This window comes from Cibotium barometz, chromosome 33, assembly GCF_041138505.1.
Source record: "Cibotium barometz isolate CiBa-2024 chromosome 33, ASM4113850v1, whole genome shotgun sequence".
In the NCBI taxonomy this organism is placed as follows: Eukaryota; Viridiplantae; Streptophyta; class Polypodiopsida; order Cyatheales; family Cibotiaceae; genus Cibotium; species Cibotium barometz.
In genome coordinates, this window is record NC_141078.1 from 43,326,206 (window position 1) to 43,344,632 (window position 18,427).

The following is an 18,427-nucleotide window of genomic DNA, read 5'->3' on the forward strand; positions in this document are numbered from 1 at the left end:
TACTAAGGTAATTCTTGAATCAAAGCAATGAAATCTAAGCCTCTTAGGCTCCAATTTCATGCAAATCACCATAAAATCAAAGTTTTATCCTACCAATAGATGAACATAGAATGCCCTAATGCAAAATAAACTCCACATGAAAATGAAAATCAACAAACAAACATATCCAATGCTCTAAAACCGTATGTTTTTTGGAGTGTGACCTCCTAATCAATACCGGGAAATATTGGGTGATCCCAATAGCTTGGAATGGACGGAAAAAAGGAGCTAAGCCCCTAGACTAGTCCCTGGCAAAAGTGACACCAAATATGTTCAAGTTAAGAGCTTACCTTAGTCTTGTCGAAGCATGTGTCATTAGTTTTGATTTGCAACAAATGAAACTTCCCATATGGGTGTGCTAGCTCATCCCCGTCGCATCCTCACTCATACTCCTTGCCAAAGGGGTGAAGGGAGAGCTCTTACTGCTTAGATGGAGGAAAGAAGAGACGGCCCTTCACGATGATTCTCTCGCATAAAAAGTGGGGGAAGAAAAAGCTAATCGAAGAGGAAAGCCTACAATCAAACCTACTCAAGCATGCATCCATCAAGCAATCATGAATTCAAAAGCATACAAGTAAGAAGAGGAAAGGAGAGCTCACAAGTAAGCTACTACAAGGGAACGATTGTGTATAACTTATTGTTAAAAAGAAGTGGCTAATTTTCACAATAGGCTAGCTAAACTTAAAAATGGTTCGGCCAATATTACTAGTCTTAAGCAACTAGGTATACTAAGTCCACAAACTTTCCCTATTTAACATTAAGTGTAGGATAAGGTTATTTTATATGTTCCAATGCCATCTTATAAAAGTTCAGTGTCCATTTGCATGGGTAAGATGGTGAAATGGCTTATGGTAAGTCGAGCGGACAAAACTATGTTAACTAATGGAGTGGTTAACATATATCATTATGCTTTTTATAGCAATCTTTTGCTGCTTTTCAGTTTCTCTGTCTTTCTACTTTTTATAGTAACCTTTTGCTACTTCCCACTTTCTATGATTCTGCCTTTTATAGCAATCTTTTACTATGTATCCTAGTTTGCCAAAGTAATAGCACTATATGCTATTTTCACTATTATTTCTTTGCTATTCATCTTGATCTCTTTGGCTCCCCTTGCCTCTAGAGTGACCTCTTCCACGTGTTTGCGAATTGGAATCTTGTTATTATTGTCTATGATTTCTATTTCCATAACAATCTGCACCTTAGTTCTAAATAAAGACTTACCTCTAATTCTACCTCTACCTCTACCTCTACCTGTGTAAAAGGCCCACTCTTGCATTTCATTGGAGGATGATTATTTCCACCAACATTCATCTCCTCACTGATTTGAAGGGCTATAAGGTCTTGAAAGTTTGAAAAAATTATGTGCATTCGAATAGATGTCCAAAAGTCTTTTCTAATCCCATTCAAAGTGACCGCTGATACTAAGAAGTCATCATCGAAACTGGTGCTCTAATAGAGACGAGGACATCTGCAAGCCCTTTAATCTTCAATGAATAATCATTGATACATAGGTTATTTCTTTGCACATTATGCAGCTCTTAATTTAAGAGCATCTTCTTCCTAGCCTTAGTACTTTGCTATACAATTTAACCAAGGTATCCCATGTATCTTTAGGTATCGATCCATCATGTATATGACCAATCTCGCATAATCCGACACACTAATGAAGAGCCAATACATGACCTTATTGGCCCTCTCATGCCATGCTTTTAAGGCTTGGTGACGTTGCAAATGCATGTCCAGAGAAGATTCTCTATTGGGTAGAGGTTCATAACCTATCAGATGACCAAACATGCAGCCTTCAGACAATTCCATTCTTGCAATATTTTGGACAGCAGACACCCTTTAGTACTCTCAGCTGTGACCAACCCCATCACTCACACCATCAGACGCATTGAAGATGTGACATGCCCCTACGCTGATCAGGACATTCGCAACTGCGCTTCACATAAGCATAATAATACTAGCTACCAAAAAATGTATGAAAAGTATCTTAACCTGCACTTAGAAGTAAGATCTCAGCCAAGGCAGGCTGTCCAATGTAGTATCTGTCACAACAATTATTACCTTTACTGTTCAGAAGTATTAATACTCTTTACAAGAACATGCCCCCTCTTTAAAATGATGAATGCAGTATGCATCGTTTATTATGATCTCCCGCATCTCCATCTTGGATATAATCCTGGCGAAATTGTGGCAATCAACACAAACTCTAAGATTTTTTGCCACACGAATACTCGTGCCTTGAGGTTCACAGATGAGCCCAAAAGCTATGGCCAACTTTTCTGAATGTCCACATACAGAATCTTCTTTCTCTTTTAAGATAGGATCCAAAACTGAGCCTGGTCGTGATATGTAACCTTCCTCTTTCATGGACATGCTCAACACATGAAGTTTTGCATAGATGTCAACACTGCAAGGGTGAGTGTCATCTCCCACAATGAAATCATGCACCTGATCACCAATCTCAATAAAAGCCTTTGCTGGCTTCTTCCAGACATTCCCACACATTCTCAACTCTTCCACTTTCTTTGATTCCTCTCGCATGCCAGCATCCACATATATGTTCGACATGAGCACGTAACTTGCCGCACTTCCACCTTGCATTGGCACAATGTGATCAAAACTTCGCCTTCCAATTTTCACATTCACATGTCTTCTGCAGGATCCAAGCAAAGAGGTCCAGCTCACAATATTTGGGCAGTAAGGAAGGGTTTCAAGCAAGTCTTCTGCCTCGTTCAAGCAGCCTGCTCGGCCAAGGAGGTCAATCATAGCCGTGTAGTGTTCAAGAGTGGGTATGATTTCATGTCTCTCCCTCATTCGTTTGAACTGGAGACAACCTTCATCAACTAATCCAACATGACTGCAAGCTGAAAGAAGGTTAAGATAAGTTACACCAGTAGGCTTCAAACCTGTTTGTTGCATGTTCGTAAAACACTGCGCAGCTGATATATAATCACCACGCAAGGCATGCCCTGATAATAAAGCACTCCATGTTACAACATCCCGAGTTGGCAGTCTGTCAAACAATGTGCATGCATTCTCCAGGCTCGCACATTTAATATATGTATCAATGAGCGTGTTGGCAACAAGTAAATCTGACTCCAACCCACTTTCAATTATTTGTCTGTGTATCTGCCTGCCTTTCTCAAGGGCTGCTACACATGAGCATGCTTGCAAGATGCAAACAAAGGTTACCTGGTTTGGTTTCATGCCCCTTTCTTGCATTTCATAGAACAGTTGAAGGGCCTTTTGGCCATGTCCCTGCAGGGCATAACCAGCAATCAAGGCACTCCATGTAACCAGATCTTGCGTTGGCATTCTCTGAAAAACTGCCTCTGCAATATCAATGCAGTAACACTTCGCATACATATCTATAAGCGTGTTACCAACAAACAGATCCAGTTCAATTCCTCTTTCAATAGTATGCACATGTATCTGTTGACCCTGCTGCAAAAATGTTGCGCTCGAGCAAGCTTGCAGGGCACAGACATATGTAACATTATCTGGCTGCATGCCCTCCTGTTGCATTTGCTTAAACAGCCGGAGGGCTTCCTGGCCATGTTGAAGAGCCTTGTGACCATGTCCCTGCTGGGCATAGCCTGACATCAACGCACTCCATGCTACCAGATCTCTGCATAGCATATTGTCAAAAACATGCTGTGACTCCTCAAGATTCCCAGACTTGGCATACATGTCAATCAGGGTGCTGCCAATATATTGATCTGACTCCAGCCCAAAATCAATAATGCGACTGTGAATCTCTTTGCCATGTTCAAGATTTCCTACATTCAAGCATGCTTGCAAAACACTAACAAACGTAACCTTATCTGGCTTCAAGCCCTCCTGTTGCATTTGCTGGAAAAGATGAAGTGCTTCATGGGCATAGCCATGTTGCACATATCCTGCAATCAATGCACTCCATGTAACAACATCTTTCTCTGGCAACCTATCAAACACCATTTCCGCATTTTCAATGTTCCCATGCTTGCAATACATATCAACAAGCATGGTGCCCACAAACTGATCCAAATCAAAGCCATTTTCTAAGATGCGGGTATGGATCCAATTGCCTTGCTCAAGTGCTCCAATACTGGAACAAGCCTTGAGAACTTCAACAAATACATGCCCATCTGGTGTGACAGCCAGATTATCCATTTTCTGAAACAAAAGGATGGCATCCTCATTCAGTCCCAGCTGGGTGTGTGCTGAGATAATTGCAGTCCACGAATATACTGTTGGGTTTGACAGCTTGTTAAACACCCGCTTTGCTTCTAGCACACTATCAAATAACGTGAACAAGCGGATCAAAAAGCTTCCCAGGTAGGAATCTGACTCCAGTCCACTTCTCACTATATAGTAGCTAACCTCCCTTCCTGCTCGTAAATCCCTTTCCTTGATGCATCTCTCTAGAAGATGCGAGAAGACATCAATGGAGATGCAAAGTCCTTGCCGGTCCATGATGTCCACAGCCTGAAGTGCCTCATCGAGCTGACCTTCATCACAATATCTACTGATAGTATCAGAGGAAATGCTTATTCTGTTCCTGTCCGTGATGTCCACAGCCTGAAGTGCCTCATCGAGCTGACCTTCATCACAATATCTACTGATAGTATCAGAGGAAATGCTTATTCTGTTCCTGTCCGTGATGCCTACAGCCTGAAGTGCCTCACTGAACTGACCTTCATCGCAATATCTCCTGATAGTATCAGAGGAAATGCTGATTGATGGTGTCTATGGCGATCCACAGCCTTAAGGTCTCATTGAGAGGAGCCTCGTCACAGGCTGTGGCCTCATTGAGACAACCCTGATTGCATAATCCACTGGAAAACTCATTATAGACACTGCTGACTCCTTGCCCATCCAAGATGTTCACAGCCTTGAGGGCCTCAAGAAGATGACCCTCATCGCATAATTCACTGAAAGCTCCAGAAGATACAAGAGCCAAAATCAACCATCATTTTCCTGCCTCCCAGTATGTTGAGACAAGAATAGGATCAATGACGACATTCATTGATCCTGTTGTTCATTGGTCCTATTCTTGCCTCTAACATGCAAGGTCTCTGGAAAATGATGGTTGAATTTGCCTCTTGTATCTTCTGCAGCTTATGTGACAAGGGTCGTCTCAATAAGGTCCTCAAGGCTGTTGACATCTTGGACAGGCAAGGAGTCAGCAGGCGCCTCTAAGGAGGTTTCTAGTAGATTATGTGATGACAGTCATGTCCATGAGGCCTCAAGGCTGTGGAACATTAAATAGCAATAGCTCATTCTTGGAAAAAAACAGGAATAGTTCATAGAAAATTTCTAACAGGCATGTCAAGTTAGTGGCTTGAGTAGTGCTGGAGACAGTACTGAGTAAACTGGTAGAAAACTGTATACCACTATGTGAGACAGAGCTCATACCTTTGAAATCTAGAACTTGGTGACCCAGGATTATCTCCAGCATCTCGATTGTGTTCGTTTCTTGATTCATGATTCACATGTCTTGGACTGTTTTTTTGAGTTTCCAGCTCTGCCTCTAGAAATTGAGGGTTCAGCCAGCTGTTGGCCCATACTGCCCCACTTGTGCTAGTACACACGCCATCCAAATCTGTCAAATCTTCCTGCCACCAACAATTGTGATGCGTAGTAGTCAAGGTGAATACACAAGCATAAATGAATTACAGAGAAGATTCACCTAAGCAACATTTGATATATCGCATCATGTATTGCATATCGCCTTTTAACACGCGCGCGCACACGCACACCTGTATGCATGCCCATGTAAATGCAAGTGCATATGTATGCATATGCCACGAGTATGTATGTATGTGCTTGCCTTGCGAACAGTATATGTAACATAAACAGAAAATTCAGTCAAAGACATCAATTTCAATTCACATTGCAAAATTTTAGAAAATGCACACACTTTAGGATTTAGGATATGTAGAGAAAATGCCACCAAGCACACAGTCACCCCTCTTGAAACAAAAGGACAGAGAGAGGAGTTCACCTTGTTATAAAAGCGCCATGGGGAATCTGCTGCAAATTGCTTCCCCTGGCCAATGGATGTGTCTGCATTTCATTCAAAAAAGATGGTGACGAGCGGTAATGGGAACAAATGAAAGAACGGAGAAACCAGAAAGCGAGAAGCAGAAGGCAGAGAACAGTTTGCAGGTACGCACCATGGTTCCCAATCTCAGCTTTCTGCGAGCAGACAGGTCGGTCTGGATTAGGGTTACGGGGGGAGATGGTGTGGTGGTCATGGATTTCTTGCTGATGATGATAATGGGGCAATGGTATGGATGATGATGGGGAGGACGCCTCCATCACCGAGGAAAGGATCCTCATGTTTCTCACCACGTTCAACCGGATGTGCAGAGCTCTAGCTCATATATGAGCCATAGTCTTACATTCTAGTGACCAGTCCCCAAGGTTGTAATATTTTTTCCAACCCATCAAAATAAGGAAAGCTAAAATATATATTTTTAAAAATAAGGAGAGCTAAAATAATATATATATATATATATATTTCCAACCCAATCAAAATAAGTGGGGACAATACCCGAGTGGCTAAGGTGGTGCTCTTCTCCTCACTCCAGAGAGTCCACAAAGGGGTGAAAGAGTCTATGTTCTTCTCTTGTTTTTTTTAAAAAAAAAGGAGAGCTATGTTTTAGCCCTATTTACAACTAAAATTTTAGCCGCTAATTTGGATGCCAAGTAAAAATTTCAAGCGATTGTTTTTAAAATTGAGACATGAAAAAAAAAAACTAAAGGATAGTTTTTCTTAAACATTGGTAGGATTTAGATGTAGATGTGAACATTCTCGCCGAATGAGCCTGCCCTACCAATACATGTCTCCCACCTCATTGGACTTAAAACATTGGTAGGATTTAGATGTAGATGTGGACATTCTCGAATAAGCCTGCCACACCAATACATGTCATCGAACCATATGGTGCGTAGGTTTTAAGTGTCCATTCACCCAATGTTAAAACTTGCTGACATACGAGTTCCTTTAAATTCCATCCAACATTGCCTCCATTGTTGGAATTATCAATCTTGAAAGGGTTACTGTGTCTTGGTTGTTTTGATGTGAACACCCTTTTAGGTGTGACGCACTTATTAAGGGTTAGGTTAGAAGATAAAGCCTTCGTTCCTATAAAAGCATTATACATGGTGGGAGTAGTATTATCATTCATAATACAATCATTGTGTTTATGTGCAATCTCTCTCTCACTTGAGTTCTATTGCATCTCTCTCTCTCTCTCTCTTTCATATCCATGTCTATGCTTCCACACACCATGGCTTAATCTCTCCACCACTCCTTTCACTTCCACTCCCTCCTAGACCTAGCTACGTTTCCAACATGGTATCAGAGCTAGGCTCCATTCCATCGCCTTGCTTCACCTTCTCCCCTTTTACATTTTTAGGGTTTGCATTTTTAAGGGTTTTTATGTTTTTCCCATCATGATGTGCCTTTCTTGCAGCCCATATAGCATCTATATACACTGCATTTTTAGCTTTGAATCAGCTAGTGCATTTTATTACTGCTCCAGTTCACCATAGCCATCATAGGTTGTGTTTTCAGGTCTACAGACTAGCCCACATAGCCCTCGATGTAGCCCCTATAGTCGCCCTTATAGCTGCATTTCAGTCCTGCTTATTAGCTTATCCTATGGTGTGTTTTCATATGTTGTGATCACTCCATATTCATCATTTTACCATGCAATAATAATCCATATGGTCAACATTTTTTCATGAATAATCCTATGTTATAACCAGTATACATTTAACATTTTCTTCATTAAGAGGACCCTCTTCTATGCTCCACAAGCTGACCTAAACTTATAGCTTTATCAATCCATTTATCAAAGGTCTTCTACAAGAGTTCTGAAGCATGGACGCATACATCATCAACATCATGTACAATATGAGCGGCAACTTTCTGATGGTTCTCTATAAGAAGTTTAATGGGTCATAAGGTTTTTCAATGGTTTGCTTACTTCAAGGAGGAGGCACATGCAGCACAAACAGGTGCTTCAACTTATGATGCTGAGACCACCACAAGGTCTACCTCCTATGCTTCTTTCAAATGAAGCCATGGGATCTTATGGATTTAGCATTGATGCCTGTTTCAAGGCATATGTGTTTGGCATTGACATTCACTTCCTCGATGAACACATTTAACTTTGGGTCCTCTATTGTGGCCCATGAGCCTAAAAGGATGACCCAAGCATCCATTGCTTAGAAACGTCGCCGAAAAAGGATCTTCATTGAAATATGTTCGAGAGGGGAGGATTCTTCCCCAACTCTTTATCTATTTTCTATTCTATGTTAATTCTCTGCCCAAGTTGTCTCCTAAAATTTGAAAATTTTGGATGTTTTTTGGAGTTGTTGTAATGCCTTGATGCTATAAAAAAAGGCAAAGATGTATTCTTATCCAAGTAAGGAGTTAGGAGAGGGGTGACTAAATAATAATCTCAGCTTCAGTCACAAGTTGATTGAGGGAATAGCATGGCACGAGAGGTGTGCATGGCTAGGTCACCTCTTTGCAGCAGTGATGTGATAAAGTTAGAGGCTTGTTGCTTCTTTTGCATTTGGATCTCACCACCTTCTCGCTGAAGGGGGTGTTGGAATTATCAGAATCTCTGTAGTGTGAAAGGGTTATTGTGTCTAGGTTGTTTTAATGTGAACACCCTCTTAGGTGTGTGAACGCCCCTTATTATGAATTAGGTTAGAAGATAAGGCCTTGGTGCCTATAAAAGGATTATACATGGTGGGAGTATTATCATTTATAATGCAATCATTGTGTTCATGTGCAATCTCTCTCTCGCTTGAGTTCTATTCTCTCTCTCTCTCTCTCTCTCTCTCTCTCTCTCTCTCTTCCATATCCATGTCTATGCTTCCACACACCATGGGTTGATCTCTCCACTCACAATGGTAGTGGTTGAGTTATTCTATATTAGCATGCATTACTTCTTTTTCATATTTCTATAGCTCTTAACCTATAAGACATGTTTTACATAGTGTTGTAACTTTTAACCTACATGACATATTTTACATACTATTATTTTGCATATTGGTGCAACCACCCATAATGATAGTGGCAGTTTAGCTCTCACTTTACATTGCTTCATTGCTCTTATTTGCAGTGGTCGATAGGTTGACTAATGTTACACATCTGATTCTGGTGAAGAGAAACTTTACAGGATTGGATATAGCCAAGGTATTTTTGCATTGAATATTTTGACATCTGGTTCTAGTGATGAAGAGAAACTTTATAGCATTGGATATAACCAAGGTATTTTTGCATTAAATATTTTGACATCTGGTTCCAGTGAAGAGAAACTTTATAGCATTGGATATAACCAAGGTATTTTTGCATTAAATATTTTGACTTCATGGATTGCCCTACGAAAACATCAGTGATAGAGGTGCCAAATTCAACTCTAGATTTTGGACATCCTTTTTTGAGGTAGTTGGAATTTCACTTGAAAGCATATCTTATCACATGAGACTGATGGTCAGACAGAGAGGGTCAATCAAGTCATTGAAGGCACTCTTAGAGCTTTTTGTGAGCGTGAGCCAAAGAGATGGTTGAGCTATCTTCATCTAGTGGACATAAGTTAACCCCTTTCACAAGTTAACTATTTTGTCAATTAGAGTATGGAAATTACAAAGCAATACTACAATCACCATCAAAGTAGTGGCATGAGCCCATTTAAGGCATTGTATGGACAAGAATGCCTTAGACCCTTAAATTAGTTAGATCCCTTGATCAAAGTGGAGGCCTCAAAATATATGTTGGATGAGATGAGTCATCAGATATAGTCGATCTCAAGAAAGATATCAAGGCTGCTCAAGATAGGCAGAAGTAGTATGCTGATCTGAAAAGTACTTCTAGAGAATTTAAAGAAGAGGGAACATTTCTTTGAGTACGACACCCAAGAGAAGTTCCCTCTCCTTGGGAAAGTATAAGAAGTTATCTCAAAGATATTATGGACCATATATCGTTACTCGTAGGATTAGAGAACAAGCTTATGAACTTCTTCTCCCCTGCTCATCTCCGAATCCACAATGTTTTTCATGTAAGTTTATTAAAGAAGTTATTCCAGATCCCAATCATGTTCTAAAGGATGATTAAGTAACTATGCTAGCTTAAGGATAGATAGAATTGGAACCCAAGAAAGTCTTTAAGATCAGGGGGGGGAAAAACGCTAAGGAACGGGATTCTGCAAGAGTATTTAGTCAAATGGAATTTCTTCCTAGTAGATGATGCTACATGGGAAAAAGAAGACTTAGGTCGAGATTACCCTCAATTTACAAGATGACAACATCTCCGATCTTCAAGTGGGCAGAGAATTTAACATCTATCTTACCCCTTGTATTTTATTAATGTAATCTATGAGATGTTGTAGAGAGAGAAAATGATAATATATGATGAAAATTATTAGTAATTGAGGTATAAATTCTTCTCAGTGTTTTAAAAATAAATTTAGCCGATAAAAATTAGTTATAGTGATTGTACCTAGATTTTTGAGCTCAGAAAAATTAAATAGACCTTTAAGGTGGCCTATATGCACATGTGTGTGTACAAACATGGCAATAGTGTGGATAATAAATGAAAGATGTAATTAAAGAAATAGACCCCAAAAATGAGTTCAACACAATCACTCTAGTGTAAATATATAATAAAAACTATCATGGTTATCCCTAAGAAAATAATTAAAGACCCACCTTAAGCAAGGAGTGTGCACATTAATTAACAAAATCTTCAAAGGTTAAATGGACTAATGTTCCAAAACCATGGTATGGTGAAAAAACATGGGTAGATTTTGTTAGGTGGAAAAAGTGAAAAAACCATGGGTAGAAAATAAGAATGGTAAGTGCTTTTTCAAAACAAGGGTGGATTTGTTAGGTGGAATGTTACGTAACCCGCAGCGGTTACGGGGAGCTCGATTGGACTTCAAGACCGCCCATCGGAGCATGGGCAGCAAGCAAGCTAGGGTTCAGGGGAGAGGATGCCCGAGCATAGTTCTGCGGGTAGTTGGATATGTGTGGGCAAGCAAGCCACCATATATACCCGGTAGTGGGGAACCTTATCCCCATTCCCTCTATGGTGGTGGCTGGGTGGTGATCCAGAGCTCTCCTCTTCCGTCGATGTGTTGTCACTACTGTAGCTTGACATTGGTATCAGAGCCTTGGTTCTCATCTTCGCCATGTGAACGGGGTCACGCCCACAAAGGTGAATCAATATTATGAAGATCATTTTTGTGTGGTGGGGAGAGGATCATCTTATCAATTATGCACTGCAGCACGATGTGTGGTGTGACTAGGCTATGCCATAGCTCTATGGGAAGAGGAGCATATTCTCTCTCATCGTTGTAGCCAAAACGCAGCTCTCTCTCCTATCGTGTGGGCAGTAGCCACCGCCAGGGAAGTAAAGTCGACTGAGATCAACTGTGTGGAGAGGAGAGGCCGCCATAGCAAAAACGTAACCTTAGTGCAATGAGAAGCAGCTCTTGGGGTAAACACAGCCACCAAGAAAAGTGAGGGCTCTGGTTTAGCCCGACAGCAAAGAGGAGGGAGGCGACAGCCGTAAATGCTCTCTCTCTCTCTCTCTCTCTCCTTTCAAAGGAGCAACCAAGGAAGTCTTGCATCTCTCTCTCTCATTTTTTCTAGAGGGGCCAACTATAGGGGAGGTGGAGCAGCAAATTGAAACCTCTCTCTTCGTTCCTTTGTGGGTAGCAGCAGGAGATTGTTTTGCCGACTTAGAAATCTGATTCCAGCATGTCTAGTGGGGGAGTTCGCCGTCGGCACGTTTTTTAGGTGGTTTTTCTCATATGTTATCCTCCGTATCGGGCTTGTCTTAGGCCGAGCTTGACCGTATACATCAAGTAGTGATTGCTCGCCAAGATGAAATGGTACGATCTCCCTCGGGCTCGTGAGAGGCCAGGGACATTCCCACTGACGTAACTCTTGATCTATCCATAGATGACCCCGTATGTTCGTTCGGACAATATGGAGTTTGTGGATGAGTAGCCTTTGCAAGTTGGCGACGCTAGCTATGACTACTCCACAGATGACCTTCTCGATGGGGAGGAGTATGGAGATGATTCTCTATGCACTCATGTGGATGTAGAGGATGACAAGATAGATATTTTGACATGGTCCATTGCCTAATTGTTCGTTAGGATCAACACATTGGAGAAAATCAAGTTGAGATTCTCTCTGTGCTTAGTGCATTCATGCCCGTTTGGAGGCTAGTCTTGGTACTCCTATAGAGGAGGGTGAATTTCTCTCTACAAAGGATGTAGTGCCTCGAACAGGGTCCGTGATGTTAAATTATAAACCTTTGAATAGGGTTGACGGTGCGATGGCCTATTTTAAGAGGCTCCTAACAAATGTTCCTTTTGAAATTAGCATTTGACTTAGATCACAAAGTTCTAGAGGTAACTAAACTCTATAACTTTTCTTTTACCCTCACACAAAATTTCTAAACAGTAAAAAAGTTATGATCCTTGTAAGATTGGGTACTTGCAATCCTGAACACTAATTTAGGTTTTGTTTTTTGAATTCCCTAATCTTCTTCTTAATCAAGAAATAGGATAAATGTAAGTCATTCCTAATCCAAAGAAATATTTGCACTTGACTTGATTTTTCCACCCTAATTAGATTCTTGATTTTGGAAATTACCACAAACTAATTATCACTCCCCGATGTGTGTGTGCTAGCCCATTGCGTCCTCACTCCTTTGTCACACCGAAATACTCCACATTCATTCGTCCACATACACATCTACATTCCTTCTTCCAAATACACATCCACATACACATCCACATCCCTTCTTCCACATACACATCCACATCCATTCTTTCGTATACACATCCACATACATTCTTCCACATACACATCCACATACATTCTTCCACATACACATCCACATTCATTCTCATTACATCACATCATGGGATTTGCAGAAATCAGTTCTATCCATATTTAGAATTCCTCTTTTAACATTTAAATATTTCTCATAGATAAAATAAATTTATCTAAAATTCATCTTTGAATTTAAATAAAATACTCATTAATTTCAATATGCTAAAAATTACACTTTCCTCATTTTAATATTTGAATTCCAATATGGTGGGGATTCCTCTTTCATCATTTAAATTTATCTATGCAAAAAGATAAATTTAACTAAAATTTTCTCTTAAAATTTAAATAAAAATCTCCATTAATTCCTTTACACTAGGAATTACACTTTCCTCATTTAATATTTGAATTCCAATATGGTGGGGATTCCTCTTTCATCATTTAAATTTATCTATGCAAAAAGATAAATTTAACTAAAATTTTCTCGTAAAATTTAAATAAAAATCTCCATTAATTCCTTTACACTAGGAATTACACTTTCCTCATTTAAATATTTGAATTCCAATATGGTGGGGATTCCTCTTTCATCATTTAAATTTATCTATGCAAAAAGATAAATGCAACTAAAATCCTTCTTTAATTTATAAATAAAATATACATTATCTTAGCATCATAATTTTTCTCTTACTTCATTAGAATACATGGATTTCCATTGCCATGGGGATTACTCTTTTAACATAAAAATGGATTACTAGAAATTTCTCTTTTTCCTAACTAACTATTTATGCATAAACATAAAAATTAGTTTTTTCATAATTATAATGAGAATCATTTAATTAATCTAGGATGATTAATCTTAGAATATAGTAGGAAGTCCTCTTTTCATATTATGAATGAAAATGATTTATGTGTTAATTTTTCAAAAATTTTGCCATAGCTCCGCTACCACTATTACTAATAATTCTCAAAAATTTTGAAAGCATAAAGTTTAGTAATATCATATGATAGAATAACCATTAATTGGATCACTATCCAATTATGGAATTGATTCCTAATTTTTTCATAAATTAAATATCATAAAAGCATTAAAAAGCTACTTCTTTGGCCTCTAATTTGTCAAGCATAGAAATCACTTTTAGATTAGAGAATGGCTTCATGAGAAGCATCATTTGAATATAGAATAGGTCATAGGAAGAATGACCATTCTTTGGGGGGAGAGGGACATGCTTTTTAAAAAAACATTTAATTTAAGCATAAATGGAAATTTATGTGTTTCATCACTACTATTCATTAAAGAACTTCAATTTTATTTAAAAGCCATTCAATTGAATGCTTCTCAATCTTGAGAGGGGTTGAGAAGAGAGAAACATTTGGAGATTAAAAAAAAAACCACAAACCACATTTTACCTCCTAGATTTGCTTGATTCTTTGATCACAGTAGAGGCCCCCAACCAATCAATTGGTTTGGTATGTTGATGAAGTCTCCAACGAAGATTGAAAAGAGAGAGAAGCTCCAATCTCTTCAATTTGTAGAGGATGATAGAAAATATCATTATTTCAGCATAATATTGGCATGTTATAGTTCTCATATTTTTTTACAAAGGGCTAAGGATCTATTTATAGGTGAGGGAGGCCTCTAACCAAGTCCAACTAGTTTCCAGAATTTTCCAGGTTTAGTTTGGCTGAATTTGGACAAGATTTGGACCTACTTTGTGGCTCCCTTTTGATTAGGTTTGATCCAAGAGAGAGGAGAGACAAAAATATCACAATATTTTTGAGTTTAAAACTCCACCACACATGTGAAATAGGCGCCTCCTTGAAGAGTCCCCTTCTCCTTACCAAGGTGTCAAAATTGAATCATTATACCCAAAATATCTCACTTTTTTAGTAATATTCATAATTTTCAACTAATAAACCTTGTCCTTAGTCAACTCTTCATCATATGTAAGCATTTACTCATTTTTGGGGGTTTTTCTTTTATTCTTCAATTTATCTCCTCCCTACATTTAGATTAATCTTATTGGTCCATAGGAACCTTAATTGGACCATAATCCAAAATTTTTTTCAAATCTAAACCCTTAGGCTAAGGTCCTTTATGTTTATTTTTAATTAATTCCAAATGCACATTGGAAAGTTCTTTTTGAATTTGTGTTTCAGGGGAAACCATTTTAGACACTAGGAGGATTTTTATATCCAAAAATATCTCACTTTTGGATTATCTCTCTCTAGACATGTTCTCTCTCTAGGTCAAAATAGGGTAAAACAGAATCTTTCTTTTATTTCAAAGAGGGGAATAATTACAAGATCAGAAGGGGAGGTTCTTACACCTGCACACCTCAAAAGCTAGAGCGAGGAATCTTACATCCTACCACACTTAAAAAAACGCGAGATGTCCTCATCTCGTAGGTGGAGTATGATCTCTTTTATCTTCTTCTTCTTCTTCCTCTTCAATCACTTCTAGCGTTACTGCCTTGGAAGTGGACGGCCGATTTGGGAACATCTCTCTTTGACTTCCCCTGTTCTGAGGTGGAGGTCTTGCATTACTTTGGATTAAAACTGCGGGTTGGTTAGAGGGTCTACCTCTGGGATTTCTCTGATTTTGGCGAAAAGAAACCAGTGGACGGTCAATTTGGGAACATCTCTCTTTGACTTCCCCTATAATGAGGCGGAGGTCTTGCATTACTTTGGATTAAAAATGCGGGTTGTTAGAGGGTCTACCTCTAGGATTTCTCTTATTTTGGCGGAAAGAAACCTGATTACTCTCGAAGGAAGGAGCTAAAGTCTGGAATCTTGATCCTTGATTTTCCCACCCTAAAAGCCTTGTTCCAAAAGGAGTTGGGCAATCCATACTGCGATGTCCAAATCCTTGACAATTATAGCATTTCACTACCTTGTTCAAGGGTGGAACTTCTGAAGTTGAATTCCAAGGGATTGAGTTCCGAAAAAAGGATATTTCTTCCATTCTGGAAGTTCCCATATCCTGGGCTTGACCATTATATCTCTTAGATGGTGGAAGGTTGGAATCACCTTCTAGAGCTAAAAACCTTTTGAAAGGTAAAGGTGCTAGCTTCGGCGAGACCTTGACATCAAAGGCCTTGGTGAAATCCTTCGCCATCCGCACTACTTTGGCCATGGAAAAACTGGCTTGGCATTCTTCACTAGGATATTCAAAGGTTCGTTCAATCCCCGAATGAACCTGGCCCCATCAGTTGTTCTTCATCCAGCGGTGGCGAGTATTTGAGGAGGAGAGTGAATGCTTGGTGATATACTGGAATAGTTCTGCTCCGCTGGGTTAACTCTAAGAAGTCGTTCATCTTTGTTTCCAAAAAGTCGGGAGGATAGAATCTCTTCCTTAGGTAAATTTTAAGAAAATTCCATGTCTGAGTGTTTCGATCCGCACAGTTTGTCTCGCAGTGGTTTCTCCATGCTACTATGGCTGTTTCTACTATCTTCAACCTTGCAAGAGCCATTTTGCTCTTCTCATTGTACCCGGTGACATTGAAGTACTCTTCCATTGCTTCGATCCACTTCTCCACAGTCTCGCCCAAGTCTTCCCCTTCACCCTTGAAAGGTCCAAGCTACGATCTATGAAGAGTTTTACGAACATCCAAGTCGAGCTCTTCCTCATCGAGTTGGGGATTATCATTCCTACCACTGCAACGGGAATCTTATTCTAGGAATTGATTGTAGAAAAGTAGAGAATTAATTCAATCATAAAAACCATTGCTTGTAAGCTTCAACTAAATCAAATCAATTGAAAAATTAAACACTTAAACAAAAATACTTAGCTCCAAAAAGACCATATTGGGTGCAATCTTCCCCCCTCTTGTGCGTGGCCTCTCCCCACAACACAATAGTATTTCTTTATTAGCTTTCTTTTTCACCAAAATTAGGCCATAGCCCCCAAAATACAAGATGTGCTTTTTAGAGAGCACGACACTCTTCTTTAACAAAAATAGAGTGTCAAATTGGGACTAGGGTAAAGCCATAGGCTTTAATAAATTCCACATAAATAAATGTATCTTTCCTAAAGTTTAAAATGGAAAAATCATTTGATAAGGTTACAAGCTACTATGCTTGCCAAAAATGAAATGTGATGATCCAAGATATTTCTTCCAAAGTAAACTCTTCAATTCCCATAGTCTTCATCACCTGAAAATATAAGCCCAATTAATTATTAAATTAATCTCACAAATATTAAACAGGCACAAATCATCACCAACTCATGACTACTAGGCGTAAGTACCCCAGGAATCACCCTGCCATGCAAACCTAACTGAAATAATCATAGGTGGCCTCAAACATACGTCATATACCGCACGTATTAATATTTATAGTGGTATCACCCACGATATTAACCTAGCCGGCATGACGCAAGAGTAATCTAGGCGTCCCCAAATTGCTCAAGAGGGGATAAATAATATTTTTCTAGAGGACTTAAAATATATTCTCATGACATCCCTCTTGCTTGAGTTTGCAATTGTCCTCAATTGCGGATTTGTGGGGTTTGAAAAGAATGAAGAATTTCAGGGTAAACTCGGAAAAATTTCTCGGGCATCCATTTAGCATCTTCTTGTGGATGATTCTTGAAAGTCAAAAGATACTTGAAGTATTGATTACCTATCCTTGTTGTTGTTATCTCTTGGTCAATGATAGCATCAGGAACTAATACTTCTTCCTCTCCTTCAATAAGAGGTGGTTCCTCATATGTTGGGTGAGTAGGAAGTGTTCCTCGAAAAGGTTTCAAGAGATGGATATGAAAAGAATTGTGGATATTCCAATTAGATGGAAGCTCTAGTCTATAGGCCACATCATTAATCTTTTGAAGGATTTTAAATGGCCCATAATATCTAGGCGCTAGCTTCACTGCAGGGAATTTTTCCACACTCTTTAATCGATGCTTTTCAATTCTCAAAAGTACATAATCACCTTCTTGAAATGAAAAATCTTTGCGCTTCTTATTTGCTTGTAATGTATACTTCTCTTGAGCTCTTGCAATATAATCACGCACTTCAGATAGAATGCAATCAAAGTCTCTAACATATTGGTTGGCTGCTTCAATCTTATGAGAGAGTCTAGTAGCCAGAATAGGCAATGCTCTTCCATAGATAATCTCAAATGGTGCTCGACCAGTAGCAGTATGAGGAGTATTATTATAAGCAAATTGGAGTAGGTGTATGTACTTATCCCATGCACTAGGTTGTTGGGAAACATAGGCTCTAAGCATATCTAAGATAGTGCTATTTGTAACTTCGGTTTGTCCATTCGATTCCGGATGGAAAGCCGTGGAAAAATCTAACTTAGTGCCTAAGTTTGAGAAAAGAGCAACCCAAAAGTGACTACAAAATTTAGAATCTCTATCAGAAACTATCACTTTGGGTAGACCATGATGAACAAAAATTTGCTTAACAAATATGTTCGCGGCTTGCTGAGAAGTTAGTGTCTTTTTACATGGAATGAAATAGGCTTGCTTACTAAATCTGTCCACTATTGTCCAAATCATGTCATGATGACTGGAAGTAGTAGGAAA

The 18,427-nt window shown here is 39.2% G+C and overlaps 1 protein-coding gene across 3 annotated transcripts; it reads right to left on the reverse strand.

Moving 5' to 3' along the window:
• Positions 1-2,086: 2,086 nt before the first annotated feature.
• Positions 2,087-6,477, reverse strand: LOC147619604 (pentatricopeptide repeat-containing protein At1g11290, chloroplastic-like). 3 transcript variants are annotated; one of them, XM_086773274.1, is made up of 4 exons: positions 6,204-6,477; positions 6,032-6,093; positions 5,443-5,642; positions 2,087-4,738 (listed from the first exon to the last, which is right to left on the reverse strand). In XM_086773274.1, exons 1-4 carry the CDS (start codon positions 6,367-6,369, stop codon positions 2,125-2,127), a joined length of 3,042 nt encoding a protein of 1,013 aa, XP_086629400.1. In that variant the 5' UTR covers positions 6,370-6,477; the 3' UTR covers positions 2,087-2,124. The 3 variants fall into 3 exon arrangements, with proteins under 3 accessions (XP_086629400.1, XP_086629401.1, XP_086629402.1); XM_086773275.1 differs by having other exon boundaries at positions 2,087-4,628; positions 6,204-6,462; XM_086773276.1 differs by lacking the exon at positions 6,204-6,477 and adding an exon at positions 5,717-5,786 and having other exon boundaries at positions 2,087-4,628; positions 6,032-6,079.
• Between the last annotated feature and the right edge of the window lie 11,950 nt (positions 6,478-18,427).

What these genes read in the sequence shown, in the direction of transcription:
- LOC147619604 (XM_086773274.1), bottom strand. Translation starts at nt 6,369, where the DNA reads ATGAGGATCCTTTCCTCGGTGATGGAGGCGTCCTCCCCATCATCATCC. An exon ending in AGCTGAGATTGGGAACCATG is followed by an intron (nt 6,094 to 6,203) that starts GTGCGTACCTGC and finishes AATGAAATGCAG; the next exon opens with ACACATCCATTGGCCAGGGG. An exon ending in CATGGCGCTTTTATAACAAG is followed by an intron (nt 5,643 to 6,031) that starts GTGAACTCCTCT and finishes TGTTGGTGGCAG; the next exon opens with GAAGATTTGACAGATTTGGA.